The 19,020-nt window shown below is 41.8% G+C and overlaps 1 protein-coding gene across 1 annotated transcript in view; it reads left to right on the forward strand.

The window, feature by feature from the left end:
• The window catches only part of LOC139400215 (roundabout homolog 1-like), a gene marked incomplete at its 5' end in the record, with an annotated part of 7,535 nt that extends 1,953 nt beyond the window's left edge, over positions 1-5,582 (forward strand). Inside the window, 3 exons of the mRNA XM_071145204.1 lie at positions 2,458-2,975; positions 3,141-3,305; positions 5,551-5,582. Of these exons, the coding sequence (XP_071001305.1) occupies positions 2,458-2,975; positions 3,141-3,305; positions 5,551-5,582 (715 nt within the window). The remainder of the gene's footprint in view (positions 1-2,457; positions 2,976-3,140; positions 3,306-5,550) is intronic.
• Positions 5,583-19,020: the final 13,438 nt, after the last annotated feature.

Below are 19,020 nucleotides of genomic sequence, written 5' to 3' on the forward strand. Positions count from 1 at the left end.
TCAAATTTGATTGTGATACGAAGTGGGATTGAAATAGATTTAATTGTGATTTATTTTGTCATTAATCTACACCATAATGTTGAAAGTGAAAATAATATTCTACAAATGTAAACTAAAATACAAGTAATAAAATAAAAAAATAAAAAAATAAAAATCAAATAAATTAGTTAAATTGGATGTAAATGACAGAGTGAAAAATATACAGAATCAAATATACAGAATAAAAATATTCCAAAACATGCATCCTGTAGTCAACAAGGCACTAAAACATGCATCCTGTACTCTACAAGGCACTAAAACATGCATCCTGTACTCTACAAGGCACTAAAACATGCATCCTGTACTCTACAAGGCACTAAAACATGCATCCTGTACTCAACAATGCACTAAAACATGCATCCTGTACTCTACAAGGCACTAAAACATGCATCCTGTACTCAACAATGCACTAAAACATGCATCCTGTACTCTACAAGGCACTAAAACATGCATCCTGTACTCAACAATGCACTAAAACATGCATCCTGTACTCAACAAGGCAGTAAAACATGAATCCTTGTCATGTTTGTTTAATGGAGGAGACCAAGGCGCAGCGTGATGTGAATACATTATATTTTAATGAAGAACACTTAACAAACTATACAAAACAACAAACCGAACGTGAAGCTATATAAAACTAGTGCAGACACAGGCAACTAGACATAGACAGACAATAACCCACAAAATACCCAAAGAAGATGGCTGCCTAAATATGGTTCCCAACTAGAGACAACGATAAACAGCTGCCTCTAATTGAGTTCCAATCTAGGCAACCATAGACATACATAAACACCTAGATAGTAAACGACCCCATAAACTGATAAAACCCCTAGACAGTGAGAAAACAAATACATCACCCATGTTACACCCTGACATAACCAAAACAATAAAGAAAACAAAGAATACTAAGGTCAGGGCGTGACAATCCTGTACTCAACAAGGCACTAAAACATGCATCCTGTACTCAACAAGGCACTAAAACATGCATCCTGTACTCAACAAGGCACTAAAACATGCATCCTGTACTCAACAAGGCACTAAAACATGCATCCTGTAGTCAACAAGGCACTAAAACATGCATACTGTATGCAACAAGACACTAAAACATGCATCCTGTAAACAACAAGGCACTACAACATGCATCCTGTAGTCAACAAGGCACTAGAACATGCATCATATACACAACAAGGGACTAAAACATGCATCCTGTACACAACAAGGCACTACAACATGCATATTGTATGCAACAAGGCACTAAAACATGCATCCTGTACGCAACAAGGCACTAAAACATGCATCCTGTACTCAACAAGGCACTAAAACATGCATCCTGTACGCAACAAGGCACTAAAACATGCATCCTGTACTCAACAAGGCACTAAAACATGCATCCTGTACTCTACAAGGCACTAAAACATGCATCCTGTACTCTACAAGGCACTAAAACATGCATCCTGTAGTCAACAAGGCACTAAAACATGCATCCTGTACTCTACAAGGCACTAAAACATGCATCCTGTAGTCAACAAGGCACTAAAACATGCATCCTGTAGTCAACAAGGCACTAAAACATGCATCCTGTAGTCAACAAGGCACTAAAACATGCATCCTGTAGTCAACAAGGCACTAAACATACATAGTGTCCGCAACAAGGCACTAAAACATGCATACTGTATGCAACAAGACACTAAAACATGCATCCTGTAAACAACAAGGCACTACAACATGCATCCTAAACACAAGGCACTAGAACATGCATATTGCATGCAACAAGGCACTAGAACATGCATCATATACACAACAAGGCACTAAAACATGCATCCTGTACACAACAAGGCACTAAAACATACATCCTGTACGCAACAAGGCACTAAAATATAAATCCTGTACACAACAAGGCACTAAAACATGCATCCTGTAGTCAACAAGGCACTAAAACATGCATACTGTATGCAACAAGACACTAAAACATGCATCCTGTAAACAACAAGGCACTACAACATGCATCCTAAACACAAGGCACTACAACATGCATCCTGTACACAACAAGGCACTAAAACATACATCCTGTACGCAACAAGGCACTAAAATATAAATCCTGTACACAACAAGGCACTAAAACATGCACCTGTATGCTACAAGGAACTAAAACATGCATCCTGTACTTATCTCATCAAGTTCTATTAGTGTTTTATTTGTCAGTAATCTTTTGTCAAGATCATTGACAAAAACTTACAATAAATCAATTTTAATCTTACTCTGCAAAACAATAAAAAGTGAAGAAATCCAAGAGGGATTAGTACTGATGGTACCCATTGTAGTAATGTCTGTACAAAACATTCTGTCGTGATTTATAATTGAATTTATTTAATTGATTTGGTATACCCTACATTAAGAACATGTCTCCTGCTGTTTCAGACGCCATGTAGTGAGCCCCCCTCCCCGGCCCCTCTCCCCCTCACACACCTACGGCTACATCTCCAGCCCCATGTCTCTGGACACAGATGGCATGGAGGAGGAGGAGGAGGAGGAGGAGATGTTGGAGGAAGAGGAGGAAGAGGAGGAAGGGGACAAGACAGACGCGGAGGTGGCCAAGGTGCACCACCACCACACCCACCCTCACCACCCTCACCACCCCCACCACCCCCAGCAGATGCACACCAGGAGGCTGCTGCTGCGGGGCCTGGAGCAGACGCCAGCCTCCAGCGTGGGGGACCTGGAGAGCTCTATGACGGGCTCCATGATCAACGGCTGGGGTTCAGCCTCCGAGGAGGACAACGCCTCATCAGGACGCTCCAGTGCCGTCAGCTCCTCAGACGGATCCTTCTTCACAGACGCCGACTTTGCCCAGGCCGTGGCGGCTGCTGCGGAGTACGCAGGCCTCAAGGTGGCCAAGTACCCCAACCCCACGCAAGGCCAGGAGGGAGGCCCCGGAGGTAAGCACATATATTGTGATGTCACTTTATCAAGAACAGTAGAAAACAAGATCATGAGCACTTTAACTTTGAATCAATATGATTCCCTTATTCTGCAAGCCCTTTGATAGGGGGAAAACCTTTTCATGGTTTCATGTGCCTTACCAAATGTGTCTTTCCCTTCAGCGCGAAAGTACCAAATGACCCCCTCAGGCCACCGTCCGGGCAGCCCCCCTTCCACAGACAGTAACATGAGCACGGCCAACATGCATAAGAGGCCTCCTAAGAAGCAGAAGCAGCACCCTGCAGCGAGCCACCCAGGGCTCCAGAGACGAGAGGCCTACGCTGAAGGTACAGTACAGAACCACACTCTGCTCATTCATCACTAAAGTACTGTATGAGGTGGAACGTCATAATGAGTACTGGAGCTATACCATGGATCCATCTGTATTCTAGTGTTCTACTACTGCAATACCTCATAATGAGTACTGGAGCTGTACCATGGATCCATCTGTATTCTAGTGTTCTAATACTGTAATACCTCACAATGAGTACTGAAGATGTTCCATGGATCCATCTGTATTCTAGTCACCTAATACTGTAATACCTCATAATGAGTACTGGAGCTGTACCATGGTCCATCTGTATTCTAGTCACCTAATACTGCAATACCTCATAATGAGTACTGGAGCTGTGCCATGGATCCATCTGTAGTCTAGTGTTCTACTACTGCAATACCTCATAATGAGTACTGGAGCTGTACCATGGATCCATCTGTATTCTAGTCACCTAATACTGTAATACCTCATAATGAGTACTGGAGCTGTACCATGGATCCATCTGTATTCTAGTAACCTAATACTGTAATACCTCATAATGAGTACTGGAGCTGTACCATGGATCCATCTGTATTCTAGTCACCTAACACTGCAATACCTCATAATGAGTACTGGAGCTGTACCATGGATCCATCTGTATTCTAGATTTCTACTACTGCAATACCTCATAATGAGTACTGGAGCTGTACCATGGATCCATCTGTATTCTAGTGTTCTAATACTGTAATACCTCATAATGAGTACTGAAGCTCTTCCATTGATCCATCTGTATTCCAGTCACCTAATACTGTAATACCTCATAATGAGTACTGAAGCTCTTCCATTGATCCATCTGTATTCTAGTCACCTTATACTGTAATACCTCATAATGAGTACTGGAGCTGTGCCATGATTCCATCTGTATTCTAGTGTTCCACTACTGCACTACCTCATAATGAGTACTGGAGCTGTACCATGGATCCATCTGTATTCTAGTGTTCCACTACTGCAATACCTCATAATGAGTACTGGAGCTGTACCATGGATCCATCTATATTCTAGTCACCTAATACTGTAATACCTCATAAGTACTGGAGCTGTACCATGGATCCATCTGTATTCTAGTCACCTAATACTGTAATTCCTCATAATGAGTACTGGAGCTGTACCATGGATCCATCTGTATTCTAGTGTTCTACTAATGTAATACCTCATAATGAGTACTGGAACTGTACCATGGATCCATCTATATTCTAGTCACCTAATACTGTAATACCTCATAAGTACTGGAGCTGTACCATGGATCCATCTGTATTCTAGTCACATAATACTGCAATACCTCATAATGAGCACTGGAGCTGTACCATGGATCCATCTGTATTCTAGTCACCTAATACTGTTATTCTGCCCTTGAGTTGCGTTGCCATGCAAAACTAGACAGATAGCTAACAACTAAGTCTTCAATAAAACTCCCAAGGCGTTACTTTTCTTGAATGAATATATTGAAAACGTTTATGTTGTGAAACTGCAAAATACAGAAAAAAATATACTTTAGTATTCAATTCACACCGACATACTGCAGCTGTACATTATACATTTGAAGTTGCATAAATACAAAGCAAGCGCTAAGGTACCATGCATCTGGCATGATGCCAAACCATATAGCTAATTGTTACTCATATGGTAATTGGCTCCTTTCATTACTCTAATAATGTACAACCATTTATGTAGAATAACAAAGCGTATTACACTAGGAACAGTAACAAAACTACAGTATTGTATATTTTACAACTCGTTTGCGTGACGCACGAGCAAAGTAATACAGCTAACGACATACATGAAAAGCATTGCAATTTGTGAGTAAATGCAACCAACATTGATATGTAAGCAACTCTATCAATAACAAGATTATAATCATTAGCCTAATGCTTGAATTGAACTTACAAACAAATATTTTCCAAGGCTGAAGCGTGACAAGAAATAACTACATTGAAAGACCTGCATCGTAGCGTTGTTTGTAGCTGCTTCTATGCGTGCAGAACAAATTCTCTACTTCCTGTTTGCGTTGTCTTTCTAAGTACCAGAAACATCCACTAGGGGGCAAATAACACCATTGCACACAATGAAAATCCAATTGAACCATTGTAATAAAATAATCTGTTACCTTCTAACAGGATGGCAGCACACTCCCCGCCTGGTATAATGAAATTGTGCCACTATGAAATAAAACATATCAAGAAACAAATAATGCCCTTTCTATTTGTATCTTTTGTCTCTAGGATGCTTCAGAAAGAAGAACAACAATCTCTGAGATTGGTCTCAGAAACACCTTAGCAGCTCCTTGCTTGACAATTTTTAGTTCTACTTTCCTAACCTTTTTGTCAGTACTGGGAAAGGTTTTTACCATAAGCCCGACTGGCCAGTCATTTCTGTGTGCCTGACTGTCTTTCAATAAGACAACATCTCCCACTTTTACATTTGGCTTTTCTGCTGTCCATTTTCTGCGTCTCTGCAGCATTGTCAGGTACTCCTGTCTCCACCTTTTCCAAAAGGTGTCAGCGAGACACTGGACTTGCTTCCACTGTTTTCCATGAAGGTCGTTCATGCTGAAGTATCCAGAAGGGGCTGAGGTAGCGCTGGTCTTTTGTGTAAGTAACATTGGGGGTGTGAGAATGGTAGGCATGTCAGGGTCGGTTGATACTGACACTAAGGGTCTCGCATTGATTATTGCCATAACTTCAGACATAAGAGTGCTCAAGACCTCATGTATGAGACGAGTGGAGCCCGTCTGAAACAGCATAGCATCAAGAATACGTCTGGCAACCCCAATGAGTCTCTCCCAAGAACCACCCATATGAGACGAGTGTGGAGGATTAAATATCCAAGTACATCCCTTATCTGAGAGGTATTTAGTCAGTTCTGAGTCATTTGTGTCGATACCCAGTTCCCTGCAGGCACCTATAAAGTTTGTACCTCGATCAGAGCGTAGCACTTTTGCTGGACCACGGATAGAGAAAAAACGCCTCAGCGCGTTGATGAAGCTGGATGTGGACATGGATTCGATAAGCTCGATATGATCTGCTCTAGTAGACATACATGTAAAGAGCACCGCCCAGCGCTTGGAGTCTGCACTACCACCTCTAGTGCGACGAGTTATGACATTCCATGGTCCAAACACATCAAGTCCAACGCTGGTGAATGGTGGTTCAGATGTGAGTCTGTCTGCAGGCAAGTCAGCCATTTTTTGGTCAACTAACCTCCCTCTAACCTTGCGGCAGGTGACACACTTGTGAATGATACCAGAGACCAGACGTTTGCTCGCAATAATCCAGAAGCCTGCTGCTCGAATAGCTCCATCTGAAAAATGACGGCCTTGGTGAGCCACTTGCTCGTGATAATGTCTTACCAGCAGAGTGGCAACATGATGTGTCCGTGGGATGATGAGAGGGTGTTTTTCGTCTTGTAACATGTCGGCGGAGGATAAGCGGCCTCCCACCCTCAGCAACCCATCCTCATCAATCACTGGGTTCAGATTTTTGAGTGTACTTTGCTTTGGGAACTCTTTTCCTTTTTCAATGCATTTGAATCCCTCTCTGAAGGCTTCATGTTGCACACAGTGAATGATTGCTGTTTTGGCTTGTAACAACTCACTTGTACTGCATGGTTTATTACAGTCATGCCAGCCTCTGCAGCTGTTGTTGTCTGCACCTTCATGGAAGGATCTGGCAACATGAATGAGTCGTGCTGTGGCTCGATTGAGAGCTTTCCAGCTTGAGAACCTCTCAAAGCGATGAGAGCCGAGTTGAGCTCCAGAAACTTTAGAGGCAAAGACAGTGACGTCTGGTCGAATCTCTGCATCTTTGTGAGGCTCTACAAGGTCAAAATTGATGTTCTCAGGCTTACTCGAGTTTGTTTGGGTCAGGAACGGTGGACCTGAGAACCAACTAGTGTGTTTTAAGAGCGCAGCAAGTATGGGCCTGGTTGCATGGTCTGCTGGATTGCTGTCAGTGTTTACATAGCACCACTGGTCTGGATAGGTAGACTTCCTGATGCGAGTTACCCTATTGGCAACATAAACGTAGAATCTTTTGGTGACAGTTCTCGGTTACATCCACAATATCTTACTGTCTGTGTAGAACTTGGCTGCATGTACATCAATGTCCATTTCGTCTTTGATCAGTTCATACATCTCAACAGCTAGCAAAGCCGCACACAGTTCTAGGCGTGGGATAGTGTGGGCCGGACGAGGGGCCAATTTTGATTTCCTCATGACAAATCCAACATGGCATTGACCTTCCGAGTCAATAACTCTCAGGTAGGCTACTGCTCCTATGGCTACTGTAGAGGCATCCGAGAAGATGTGTAGCTCTCTTCTTTGAGTGGTAGACAAGGAGACTGGGATGTAGGTCCGCTGAATATTCATATGTTCCAACTCCATCAAAGATTCCTTCCACATTTTCCATTCCTCTTCTTTTTCTGTGGGAAGAGGGGCATCCCACTCACTCTGATCAGAAGAGAGTTCTCTGATTAAGGCTTTACCTTGCATTGTTATTGGAGCCACGAACCCAAGGGGGTCATAAAGACTATTCACTGTGGACAGGATGCCTCTCCGCGTAAAAGGCTTCGCATTGTGGGACACCTGGAATGAGAAGCTGTCTGTTTCCAGGTTCCAGGAAAGTCCCAGACTCCGTTGAAAGGGAAGAGGATCCACTCCTAGGTCCAGATCTTTTAAGTCCTTTGCACGGTCCTCCATAGGGAAGGCTTCCATAACTGTTTTGCTATTGGATGCAATCTTGTGTAGTTTCATGTTGGACTCCGCCAACATTGCTTGTGTTTTTCTTAGAATGTTGATATCATCGACGTAGAAGTTCCTCACTACATATTGCTTGGGTTCTGACCCGTGTTCCTTCTCACCCTGTAGCGCTGCTCGTCTCATGCAGTAGATGGCTACGGCTGGTGAAGGGCTGTTCCCAAATACATGCACTTTCATCCTGTACTCGGTTATGTTTCTATCTGGGTTGTTGTCTTCATACCAGAGAAACCTTAAGTAATCTCTGTGATCCTCACGTACACCAAAACAGTAAAACATTTGTTGCACATCTGCTGTTAGTGCAATGCAATCCTTGCGAAAACGCATTAGGACACCCAAGAGTGTGTTGTTTAAGTCTGGACCACTGAGCAGAACATCGTTAAGTGACACGCCTTGACACTTAGCACTGGAGTCAAATACTACTCTTATTTGTTCAGGCTTTTGTGGATGGTAAACACCAAATATGGGCAGATACCAACGTTCTTTGTCTCCCTCTAGTGGCTGTGAAGGTTCGGCTTGGTCGTTATCCAGCATCTTTTGCATGAAGTCAATAAAATGACTCTTCATGTCAGGCTTTTTGTCTAAAGTCCTGCGAAGTGATGTGAGACGGTTCATGGCCTGCTCCCTGTTATTAGGGAGGCGACGTCTAATGGGGCGAAAGGGTAGTGGAGCCACCCAGTTGTTTCCATCATCCTGGAAAACCTGTTTGTCCATAATGTCCAAGAAGGCTTTGTCCTCCACTGATGGTGCTGGTTTATCATCGTCTTGTGTTTTGTCGAACACGGAACATCCCAGGCTGTCTGTGTTCACAGTTGTGATTGGATCTCTCGGGTGCACTGTAGAGGGAGAGATGTGTTTCTGAGCTGCGCTGTTGTAGTTCTCTTTTACCTGGATGATATCAGGGCAAGGGCTCAGATAGGATGTGCGACCATTTTGAAGTATGTTTGTCCTGAACATGTTAACATTGGCTGGTCGGTGAGCCGTTCCCAGACAGACCTCACCCACGATGACCCACCCGAGGTCGAGTCGCTGTGAATAAGGAGTGTCGTGGGGCCCATTGATTTGCTCTCGTACCTTGTGTACCCTTAAGATGTCTCGTCCTAAGAGCAGGAGGATGGGAGCGTCTGGGTCCACTGCTGGAATTTTGTCCATAACTGGTTGCAGATGGGGATGATGATACGCAATGTCGGGGGAGGGAATCTCCATCCTATCGTCTGGCATCATATCACACTCTATCAGAGTAGGGAGAGTGAGCTGCATGTGTCCATCTATAGACTCCACCATGAAGTTGACGGCTCTCCTGCCCGAAGTCTCTGTTACCCCAGAACACGTCTTCATGGTGTATGGAGCAGAGTTGTCATTGATGTCGAAGAGACTGAAAAACTCTGTCTTGGCCAGAGATTTGTTACTCTGTTCATCAAGCACTACATACATTTTGACAGCTTTCTCTCTTTTCCCAGCCGGATAAGCTTTGACTAGGCATATTTTTGAACATGATCTTGGATTGACTGCCTCACCACAGATCTCTGTACACTTTGAGGTGACAGATAGAAGAGCATCGTCACCTTGCTCCCCACCATGCTCTTTCTCTGCTGTAGCTATGTCTGTTTATGAAGGGGCTGGGCCTGGATGCAGAGCAGCAAGATGCCTGTCGCTGTCGCACTCAGAGCACTTGATTGAAACCTTACAGTCTTTAGCTCTGTGTTGAGTTGACCCACAACATCGGAAACAAATGCCATTGTCTTTGAGATATGATTTGCGCTCATCTAGAGTTTTGTATCTAAACCCACAACACTTTTTAAGAGGATGAGGCTTGTTATGTATTGGACAGTGATGGTCAGGGTTTTCAACCTTTGTCTTACTGGGTTTGGTTTGGTGGTCTGAGGCCTCAGATGACACATCTGTCTTATATACAGTCACAGGTGTCTTGCTGCTGTACCTGACAGGTTTCTCACTTTTCATGGACACCTGGTTAGTTGAGGTGTAGAGGGTGAAGCTGGGGTCATTTCTAATTTTCGCCTGGTTCCTGATGAATCTCGAGAAGAACGAGAATGGTGGGAATGCTATCCGATAGTCCTCCTTATATTTGGATCCCTGTGCTATCCATTTTTCTTGTAAACTGAATGGAAGTTTCTCTACAATAGGGTTTACCCCCCGAGATGTGTCCAGATAAGCGAGGCCTGGAAGGTACCCTTCTACTTTAGCACACTCCAGTTCGAGAAGAATGTCACCTAGTTCCCTTAGTTTGTGATTGTCTTTGTTGGCCAGTTTTGGAAAATCATCAATTTTCTTCAACAGTGCATTCTCGATCACTTCGGGTGTACCATAGCACTCTTCTAGTCGTTGCCAGACCATGTTAAGTCCTGCTGTTGCGTTGAAAATATGGACAGATCTAATTCTGTTTGCTTGCTCAGATGACTCTGCCCCTAGCCACTTGGTAATTAGATCTAACTCTTCCCCGGCTGATAAATTCAAGTCTCTGGTCGCATTGAGAAAGGATGCTTTCCATGCCCAATAATTTTCAGGACGATCATCAAACTTCAGGAGTCCGGAACTCACCATCTCACGGCATAGGAGGTACTTGATGAGGTCTGGTGCCACTTGTGACTCAGGGAAGTTTTGTGTGTGTGACTGGAAGTGGGCTTGTTTTCCATTTCCACCATGCTGCTGTTCCTTTCTTTTGAACGGAGAGTCTCTGCTCATGTTCTGTTGTTTGCTACTTACTGGATTATGGCATGTAGCTGGGTCAACACTAAGCTCTTGTTTCTCCACTTCAAATGGAAGTTCAGCAAAGTAGGGCCTAGCATGTTGTTGCACATACTCACATGTACGTTGGACTGGACTTAAGGGCTGTGTCCCCGTGTCTAGTTCTTTGCGAAGCTCTCTGCGTTCTGATCCTACAACTTCTTCAAAGGCTGCAGCTTCAGCCAACGCAGCAGCAGCTGCTCTCTCTACTTGGAGAACATATAAACTTGCCTCGAGGTCAGCTTTTTGCTTCAACAAGCTGGCTTCTATTTCTGCCTTTTGTTTCATCACAGAAGCTTCCTTCTCAGCATAAGAGACTTGTGCGCGTGCTGCGTCCGCCTTGGCGCGTGCTTTGATGGCTGCAGAACTCGCCGTTGAGGATCTGCTTGACTGTTTTGATGACCTTGATCTTATAGATTGAGACTTGGTCCCAATGTGCTGAAGAGGCTCTTCCATCTCTCTCTGTTGAACACCTGACTCTGGTTGTTGCATCGTAGACTGCTGGTCTTCCCTAGGATAAGAGGCTTTGTTGGCTGATGAACGTAGAAACATAACCACCGTGTGCAGTTATTCTTGTGCTTGAGCCCGCTGTGATGATGTTTTTTCACTATTCTGCCCTTGAGTTGCGTTCCCATGCAAAACTAGACAGATAGCTAACAACTAAGTCTTCAATAAAACTCCCAAGGCGTTACTTTTCTTGAATGAATATATTGAAAACGTTTATGTTGTGAAACTGCAAAATACAGAAAAGAATATACTTTAGTATTCAATTCACACCGACATACTGTAGCTGTACATTATACATTTGAAGTTGCATAAATACAAAGCAAGCGCTAAGGTACCATGCATCTGGCATGATGCCAAACCATATAGCTAATTGTTACTCATATGGTAATTGGCTCCTTTCATTACTCTAATAATGTACAACCATTTATGTAGAATAACAAAGCGTATTACACTAGGAACAGTAACAAAACTACAGTATTGTATATTTTACAATTCGTTTGCGTGACGCACGAGCAAAGTAATACAGCTAACGACATACATGAAAAGCATTGCAATTTGTGAGTAAATGCAACCAACATTGATATGTAAGCAACTCTATCAATAACAAGATTATAATCATTAGCTAAATGCTTGAATTGAACTTACAAACAAATATTTTCCAAGGCTGAAGCGTGACAAGAAATAACTACATTGAAAGACCTGCACCGTAGCGTTGTTTGTAGCTGCTTCTATGCGTGCAGAACAAATTCTCTACTTCCTGTTTGCGTTGTCTTTCTAAGTACCAGAAACATCCACTAGGGGCAAATAACACCATTGCACACAATGAAAATCCAATTGAACCATTGTAATAAAATAATCTGTTACCTTCTAACAGGATGGCAGCACAACTGTAATACCTCATAATGAGTACTGGAGCTGTACCATGGATCCATCTGTATTCTAGTCACCTAATACTGTAATACCTCATAATGAGTACTGGAGCTATAATATGGATCCATCTGTATTCTAGTGTTCTACTACTGCAATACCTCATAATGAGTACTGGAGCTGTACCATGGATCCATCTGTATTCTAGTGTTCTAAGACTGTAATACCTCATAATGAGTACTGAAGATGTTCCATGGATCCATCTGTATTCTAGTCACCTAATACTGTAATACCTCATAATGAGTACTGGAGCTGTACCATGGTCCATCTGTATTCTAGTCACCTAATACTGCAATACCTCATAATGAGTACTGGAGCTGTGCCATGGATCCATCTGTATTCTAGTGTTCTAATACAGTAATACCTCATAATGAGTACTGAAGCTGTTCCATGGATCCATCTGTATTCTAGTCACCTAATACTGTAATACCTCATAATGAGTACTTGAGCTGTACCATGGTCCATCTGTATTCTAGTCACCTAAAACTGCAATAACTCATAATGAGTGCTGGAGCTGTGCCATGGATCCATCTGTATTCTAGTGTTCCACTACTGCACTACCTCATAATGAGTACGGGAGCTGTACCATGGATCCATCTGTATTCTAGTCACCTAATACTGTAATACCTCATAATGAATACTGGAGCTGTACCATGGGTCCATCTGTAGTCTAGTGTTCTACTACTGCAATACCTCATAATGAGTACTGGAGCTGTACCATGGATCCATCTGTATTCTAGTTACCTAATACTGTAATACCTCATAATGAGTACTGGAGCTGTACCATGGATCCATCTGTATTCTAGTCACCTAATACTGTAATACCTCATAATGAGTACTGGAGCTGTACCATGGATCCATCTGTATTCTAGATTTCTACTACTGCAATACCTCATAATGAGTACTGGAGCTGTACCATGGATCCATCTGTATTCTAGTGTTCTAATACTGTAATACCTCATAATGAGTACTGAAGCTCTTCCATGGATCCATCTGTATTCTAGTCACCTAATACTGTAATACCTCATAATGAGTACTGGAGCTGTACCATGGTCCTTCTGTATTCCAGTCACCTAATACTGTAATACCTCATAATGAGTACTGGAGCTGTGCCATGGATCCATCTGTATTCTAGTGTTCCACTACTGCAATACCTCATAATGAGTACTGGAGCTGTGCCATGGATCCATCTGTATTCTAGTGTTCCACTACTGCAATACCTCATAATGAGTACTGGAGCTGTACCATGGATCCATCTATATTATAGTCACCTAATACTGTAATACCTCATAAGTACTGGAGCTGTACCATGGATCCATCTGTATTCTAGTCACCTAATACTGTAATACCTCATAATGAGTAATGGAGCTGTACCATGGATCCATCTGTATTCTAGTGTTCTAATACTGCAATACATCATAATGAGTACTGGAGCTGTACCATGGATCCATCTGTATTCTAGTGTTCTAATAATGTAATACCTCATAATGAGTACTGGAGCTGTACCATGGATCCATCTGTATTCTAGTGTTCTAATACTGTAATACCTCATAATGAGTACTGGAGCTGTACCATGGATCCATCTGTATTCTAGTGTTCTACTACTGCAATACATCATAATGAGTACTGGAACTGTACCATGGATCCATCTGTATTCTAGCCACATAATACTGTAATTCCTCATAATGAGTACTGGAGCTGTACCATGGATCCATCTGTATTCTAGTGTTCTACTAATGTAATACCTCATAATGAGTACTGGAACTGTACCATGGAACCATCTATATTTTAGTCACCTAATACTGTAATACCTCACAATGAATACTGGAGCTGTACCATGGAGCCATCTGTATTCTAGTCACCTAATACTGTAATACCTCATAATGAGTACTGGAGCTGTACCATGGATCCATCTGTATTCTAGTCACCTAATGCTGTAATACCTCATAATGAGTACTGGAGCTGTACCATGGATCCATCTATATTCTAGTCACCAAATACTGTAATACCTCATAATGAGTACTGGAGCTGTACCATGGATCCATCTGTATTCTAGTGTTCCACTACTGCAATACCTCATAATGAGTACTGGAGCTGTACCATGGATCCATCTGTATTCTAGTGTTCTACTACTGTAATACCTAAAAATGAGTACTGGAGCTGTACCATGGATCCATCTGTATTCTAGTCACCTAATACTGTAATACCTCATAATGAGTACTGGAGCTATACCATGGATCCATCTGTATTCTAGTCACCTAATACTGTAATACCTCATAATGAGTACTGGAGCTGTACCATGGATCCATCTGTATTCTAGATTTCTACTACTGCAATACCTCATAATGAGTACTGGAGCTGTACCATGGATCCATCTGTATTCTAGTGTTCTAATACTGTAATACCTCATAATGAGTACTGAAGCTCTTCCATGGATCCATCTGTATTCTAGTCACCTAATACTGTAATACCTCATAATGAGTACTGGAGCTGTACCATGGTCCTTCTGTATTCCAGTCACCTAATACTGTAATACCTCATAATGAGTACTGGAGCTGTGCCATGGATCCATCTGTATTCTAGTGTTCCACTACTGCAATACCTCATAATGAGTACTGGAGCTGTGCCATGGATCCATCTGTATTCTAGTGTTCCACTACTGCAATACCTCATAATGAGTACTGGAGCTGTACCATGGATCCATCTATATTATAGTCACCTAATACTGTAATACCTCATAAGTACTGGAGCTGTACCATGGATCCATCTGTATTCTAGTCACCTAATACTGTAATACCTCATAATGAGTAATGGAGCTGTACCATGGATCCATCTGTATTCTAGTGTTCTAATACTGCAATACATCATAATGAGTACTGGAGCTGTACCATGGATCCATCTGTATTCTAGTGTTCTAATAATGTAATACCTCATAATGAGTACTGGAGCTGTACCATGGATCCATCTGTATTCTAGTGTTCTAATACTGTAATACCTCATAATGAGTACTGGAGCTGTACCATGGATCCATCTGTATTCTAGTGTTCTACTACTGCAATACATCATAATGAGTACTGGAACTGTACCATGGATCCATCTGTATTCTAGCCACATAATACTGTAATTCCTCATAATGAGTACTGGAGCTGTACCATGGATCCATCTGTATTCTAGTGTTCTACTAATGTAATACCTCATAATGAGTACTGGAACTGTACCATGGAACCATCTATATTTTAGTCACCTAATACTGTAATACCTCACATTGAATACTGGAGCTGTACCATGGAGCCATCTGTATTCTAGTCACCTAATACTGTAATACCTCATAATGAGTACTGGAGCTGTACCATGGATCCATCTGTATTCTAGTCACCTAATGCTGTAATACCTCATAATGAGTACTGGAGCTGTACCATGGATCCATCTATATTCTAGTCACCAAATACTGTAATACCTCATAATGAGTACTGGAGATGTACCATGGATCCATCTGTATTCTAGTGTTCCACTACTGCAATACCTCATAATGAGTACTGGAGCTGTACCATGGATCCATCTGTATTCTAGTGTTCTACTACTGTAATACCTAAAAATGAGTACTGGAGCTGTACCATGGATCCATCTGTATTCTAGTGTTCTACTACTGCAATACATCATAATGAGTACTGGAACTGTACCATGGATCCATCTGTATTCTAGCCACATAATACTGTAATTCCTCATAATGAGTACTGGAGCTGTACCATGGATCCATCTGTATTCTAGTGTTCTACTAATGTAATACCTCATAATGAGTACTGGAACTGTACCATGGAACCATCTATATTTTAGTCACCTAATACTGTAATACCTCACAATGAATACTGGAGCTGTACCATGGAGCCATCTGTATTCTAGTCACCTAATACTGTAATACCTCATAATGAGTACTGGAGCTGTACCATGGATCCATCTGTATTCTAGTCACCTAATGCTGTAATACCTCATAATGAGTACTGGAGCTGTACCATGGATCCATCTATATTCTAGTCACCAAATACTGTAATACCTCATAATGAGTACTGGAGCTGTACCATGGATCCATCTGTATTCTAGTGTTCCACTACTGCAATACCTCATAATGAGTACTGGAGCTGTACCATGGATCCATCTGTATTCTAGTGTTCTACTACTGTAATACCTAAAAATGAGTACTGGAGCTGTACCATGGATCCATCTGTATTCTAGTCACCTAATACTGTAATACCTCATAATGAGTACTGGAGCTGAACCATGGTCCATCTGTATTCTAGTCACCTAATACTGCAATACCTCATAATGAGTACTGGAGCTGTGCCATGGATCCATCTGTATTCTAGTGTTCCACTACTGCAATACCTCATAATGAGTACTGGAGCTGTACCATGGATCCATCTGTATTCTAGTCACCTAATACTGTAATACCTCATAATGAGTACTGGAGCTGAACCATGGATCCATCTGTATTCTAGTGTTCTAATACTGTAATACCTCATAATGAGTACTGGAGCTGTACCATGGATCCATCTGTATTCTAGTGTTCTACTAATGTAATACATCATAATGAGTACTGGAACTGTACCATGGATCCATCTGTATTCTAGTGTTCTACTACTGCAATACATCATAATGAGTACTGGAGCTGTACCATGGATCCATCTGTATTCTAGTGTTCTAATACTGTAATACCTCATAATGAGTACTGGAGCTGTACCATGGATCCATCTGTATTCTAGTGTTCTACTACTGCAATACATCGTAATGAGTACTGGAACTGTACCATGTATCCATCTGTATTCTAGTCACATAGTACTGTAATACCTCATAATGTGTACTGGAGCTGTACCATGGATCCAGCTGTATTCTATTGTTCTAATACTGTAATACCTCAAAATGAGAACTGGAGCTGTACCATGGATCCATCTGTATTCTAGTGTTCTACTACTGCAATACATCATAATGAGTACTGGAACTGTACCATGGATCCATCTGTATTCTAGTCACATAATACTGTAATACCTCATAATGAGTACTGGAGCTGTACCATGGATCCATCTGTATTCTATTGTTCTAATACTGTAATACCTCATAATGAGAACTGGAGCCGTACCATGGATCCATCTGTATCCTAGTGTTCTAATACTGTAATACCTCATAATGAGTACTGGAGCTGAACCATGGATCCATCTGTATTCTAGTGTTCTAATACTGTAATACCTCATAATGAGTACTGGAAGTGTACCATGGATCCATCTGTATTCTAGTGTTCTACTAATGTAATACATCATAATGAGTACTGGAACTGTACCATGGATCCATCTGTATTCTAGTGTTCTACTACTGCAATGCATCACAATGAGTACTGGAGCTGTACCATGGATCCATCTGTATTCTAGTGTTCTAATACTGTAATACCTCATAATGAGTACTGGAGCTGTACCATGGATCCATCTGTATTCTAGTGTTCTACTACTGCAATACCTCATAATGAGTACTGGAGCTGTACCATGGATCCATCTGTATTCTAGTGTTCTACTACTGTAATACATCATAATGAGTACTGGAACTGTACCATGGATCCATCTGTATTCTAGTACCTACTACTGCAATATCACAATGAGTACTGGAGCTGTACCATGATTCCATCTGTATTCTAGTGTTCTACTACTGCAATACCTCATAATGAGTACTGGAGCTGTACCATGGATCCATCTGTATTATAGTCACCTAATACTGTAATACCTCATAATGAGTACTGGAGCTGTACCATGGATCCATCTGTATTCTAGTCACCTAATACTGTAATACCTCATAATGAGTACTGGAGCTGTACCATGGATCCATCTGTATTCTAGTGTTCTACTACTGCAATACCTCATAATGAGTACTGGAGCTGTACCATGGATCCATCTGTATTCTAGTGTTCTAATACTGTAATACCTCATAATGAGTACTGGAGCTGTACCATGGATCCATCTGTATTCTAGTCACCTAATACTGTAATACCTCATAATGAGTACTGGAGCTGTACCATGGATCCATCTGTATTCTAGTGTTCTACTACTGCAATACCTCATAATGAGTACTGGAGCTGTACCATGGATCCATCTGTATTCTAGTGCCACATAATACTGTAATACCTCATAATGAGTACTGGAGCTGTACCATGGATCCATCTGTATTCTAGTCACCTAATACTGTAATACCTCATAATGAGTACTACTGTGCCATGATTCCATCTATATTTTAGTGTTCCACTACTGTAATACCTCATAATGAGTACTGGAGCTGTACCATGGATCCATCTGTATTCTAGTCACCTAATACTGTAATACCTCATAATGAGTACTGGAGCTGTACCATGGATCCATCTGGTCCATCTGTAATACCTAAAAATGAGTACTGGAGCTGTACCATGGATCCAATATTCTAGTCACCTAAATACTGTAATACCTCATAATGAGTACTGGAGCTGTACCATGGATCCATCTGTATTCTAGTGTTCCACTACTGCAATACCTCATAATGAGTACTGGAGCTGTACCATGGATCCATCTGTATTCTAGTGTTCTACTACTGTAATACCTCATAATGAGTACTGGAGCTGTACCATGGATCCATCTGTATTCTAGTCACCTAATACTGTAATACCTCATAATAAGTACTGGAGCTATACCATGGATCCATCTGTATTCTAGTCACCTAATACTGTAATACCTCATAATGCGTACTGGAGCTG

This window comes from Oncorhynchus clarkii, unplaced genomic scaffold (genome assembly GCF_045791955.1).
Source record: "Oncorhynchus clarkii lewisi isolate Uvic-CL-2024 unplaced genomic scaffold, UVic_Ocla_1.0 unplaced_contig_9779_pilon_pilon, whole genome shotgun sequence".
Taxonomy (NCBI): Eukaryota; Metazoa; Chordata; class Actinopteri; order Salmoniformes; family Salmonidae; genus Oncorhynchus; species Oncorhynchus clarkii.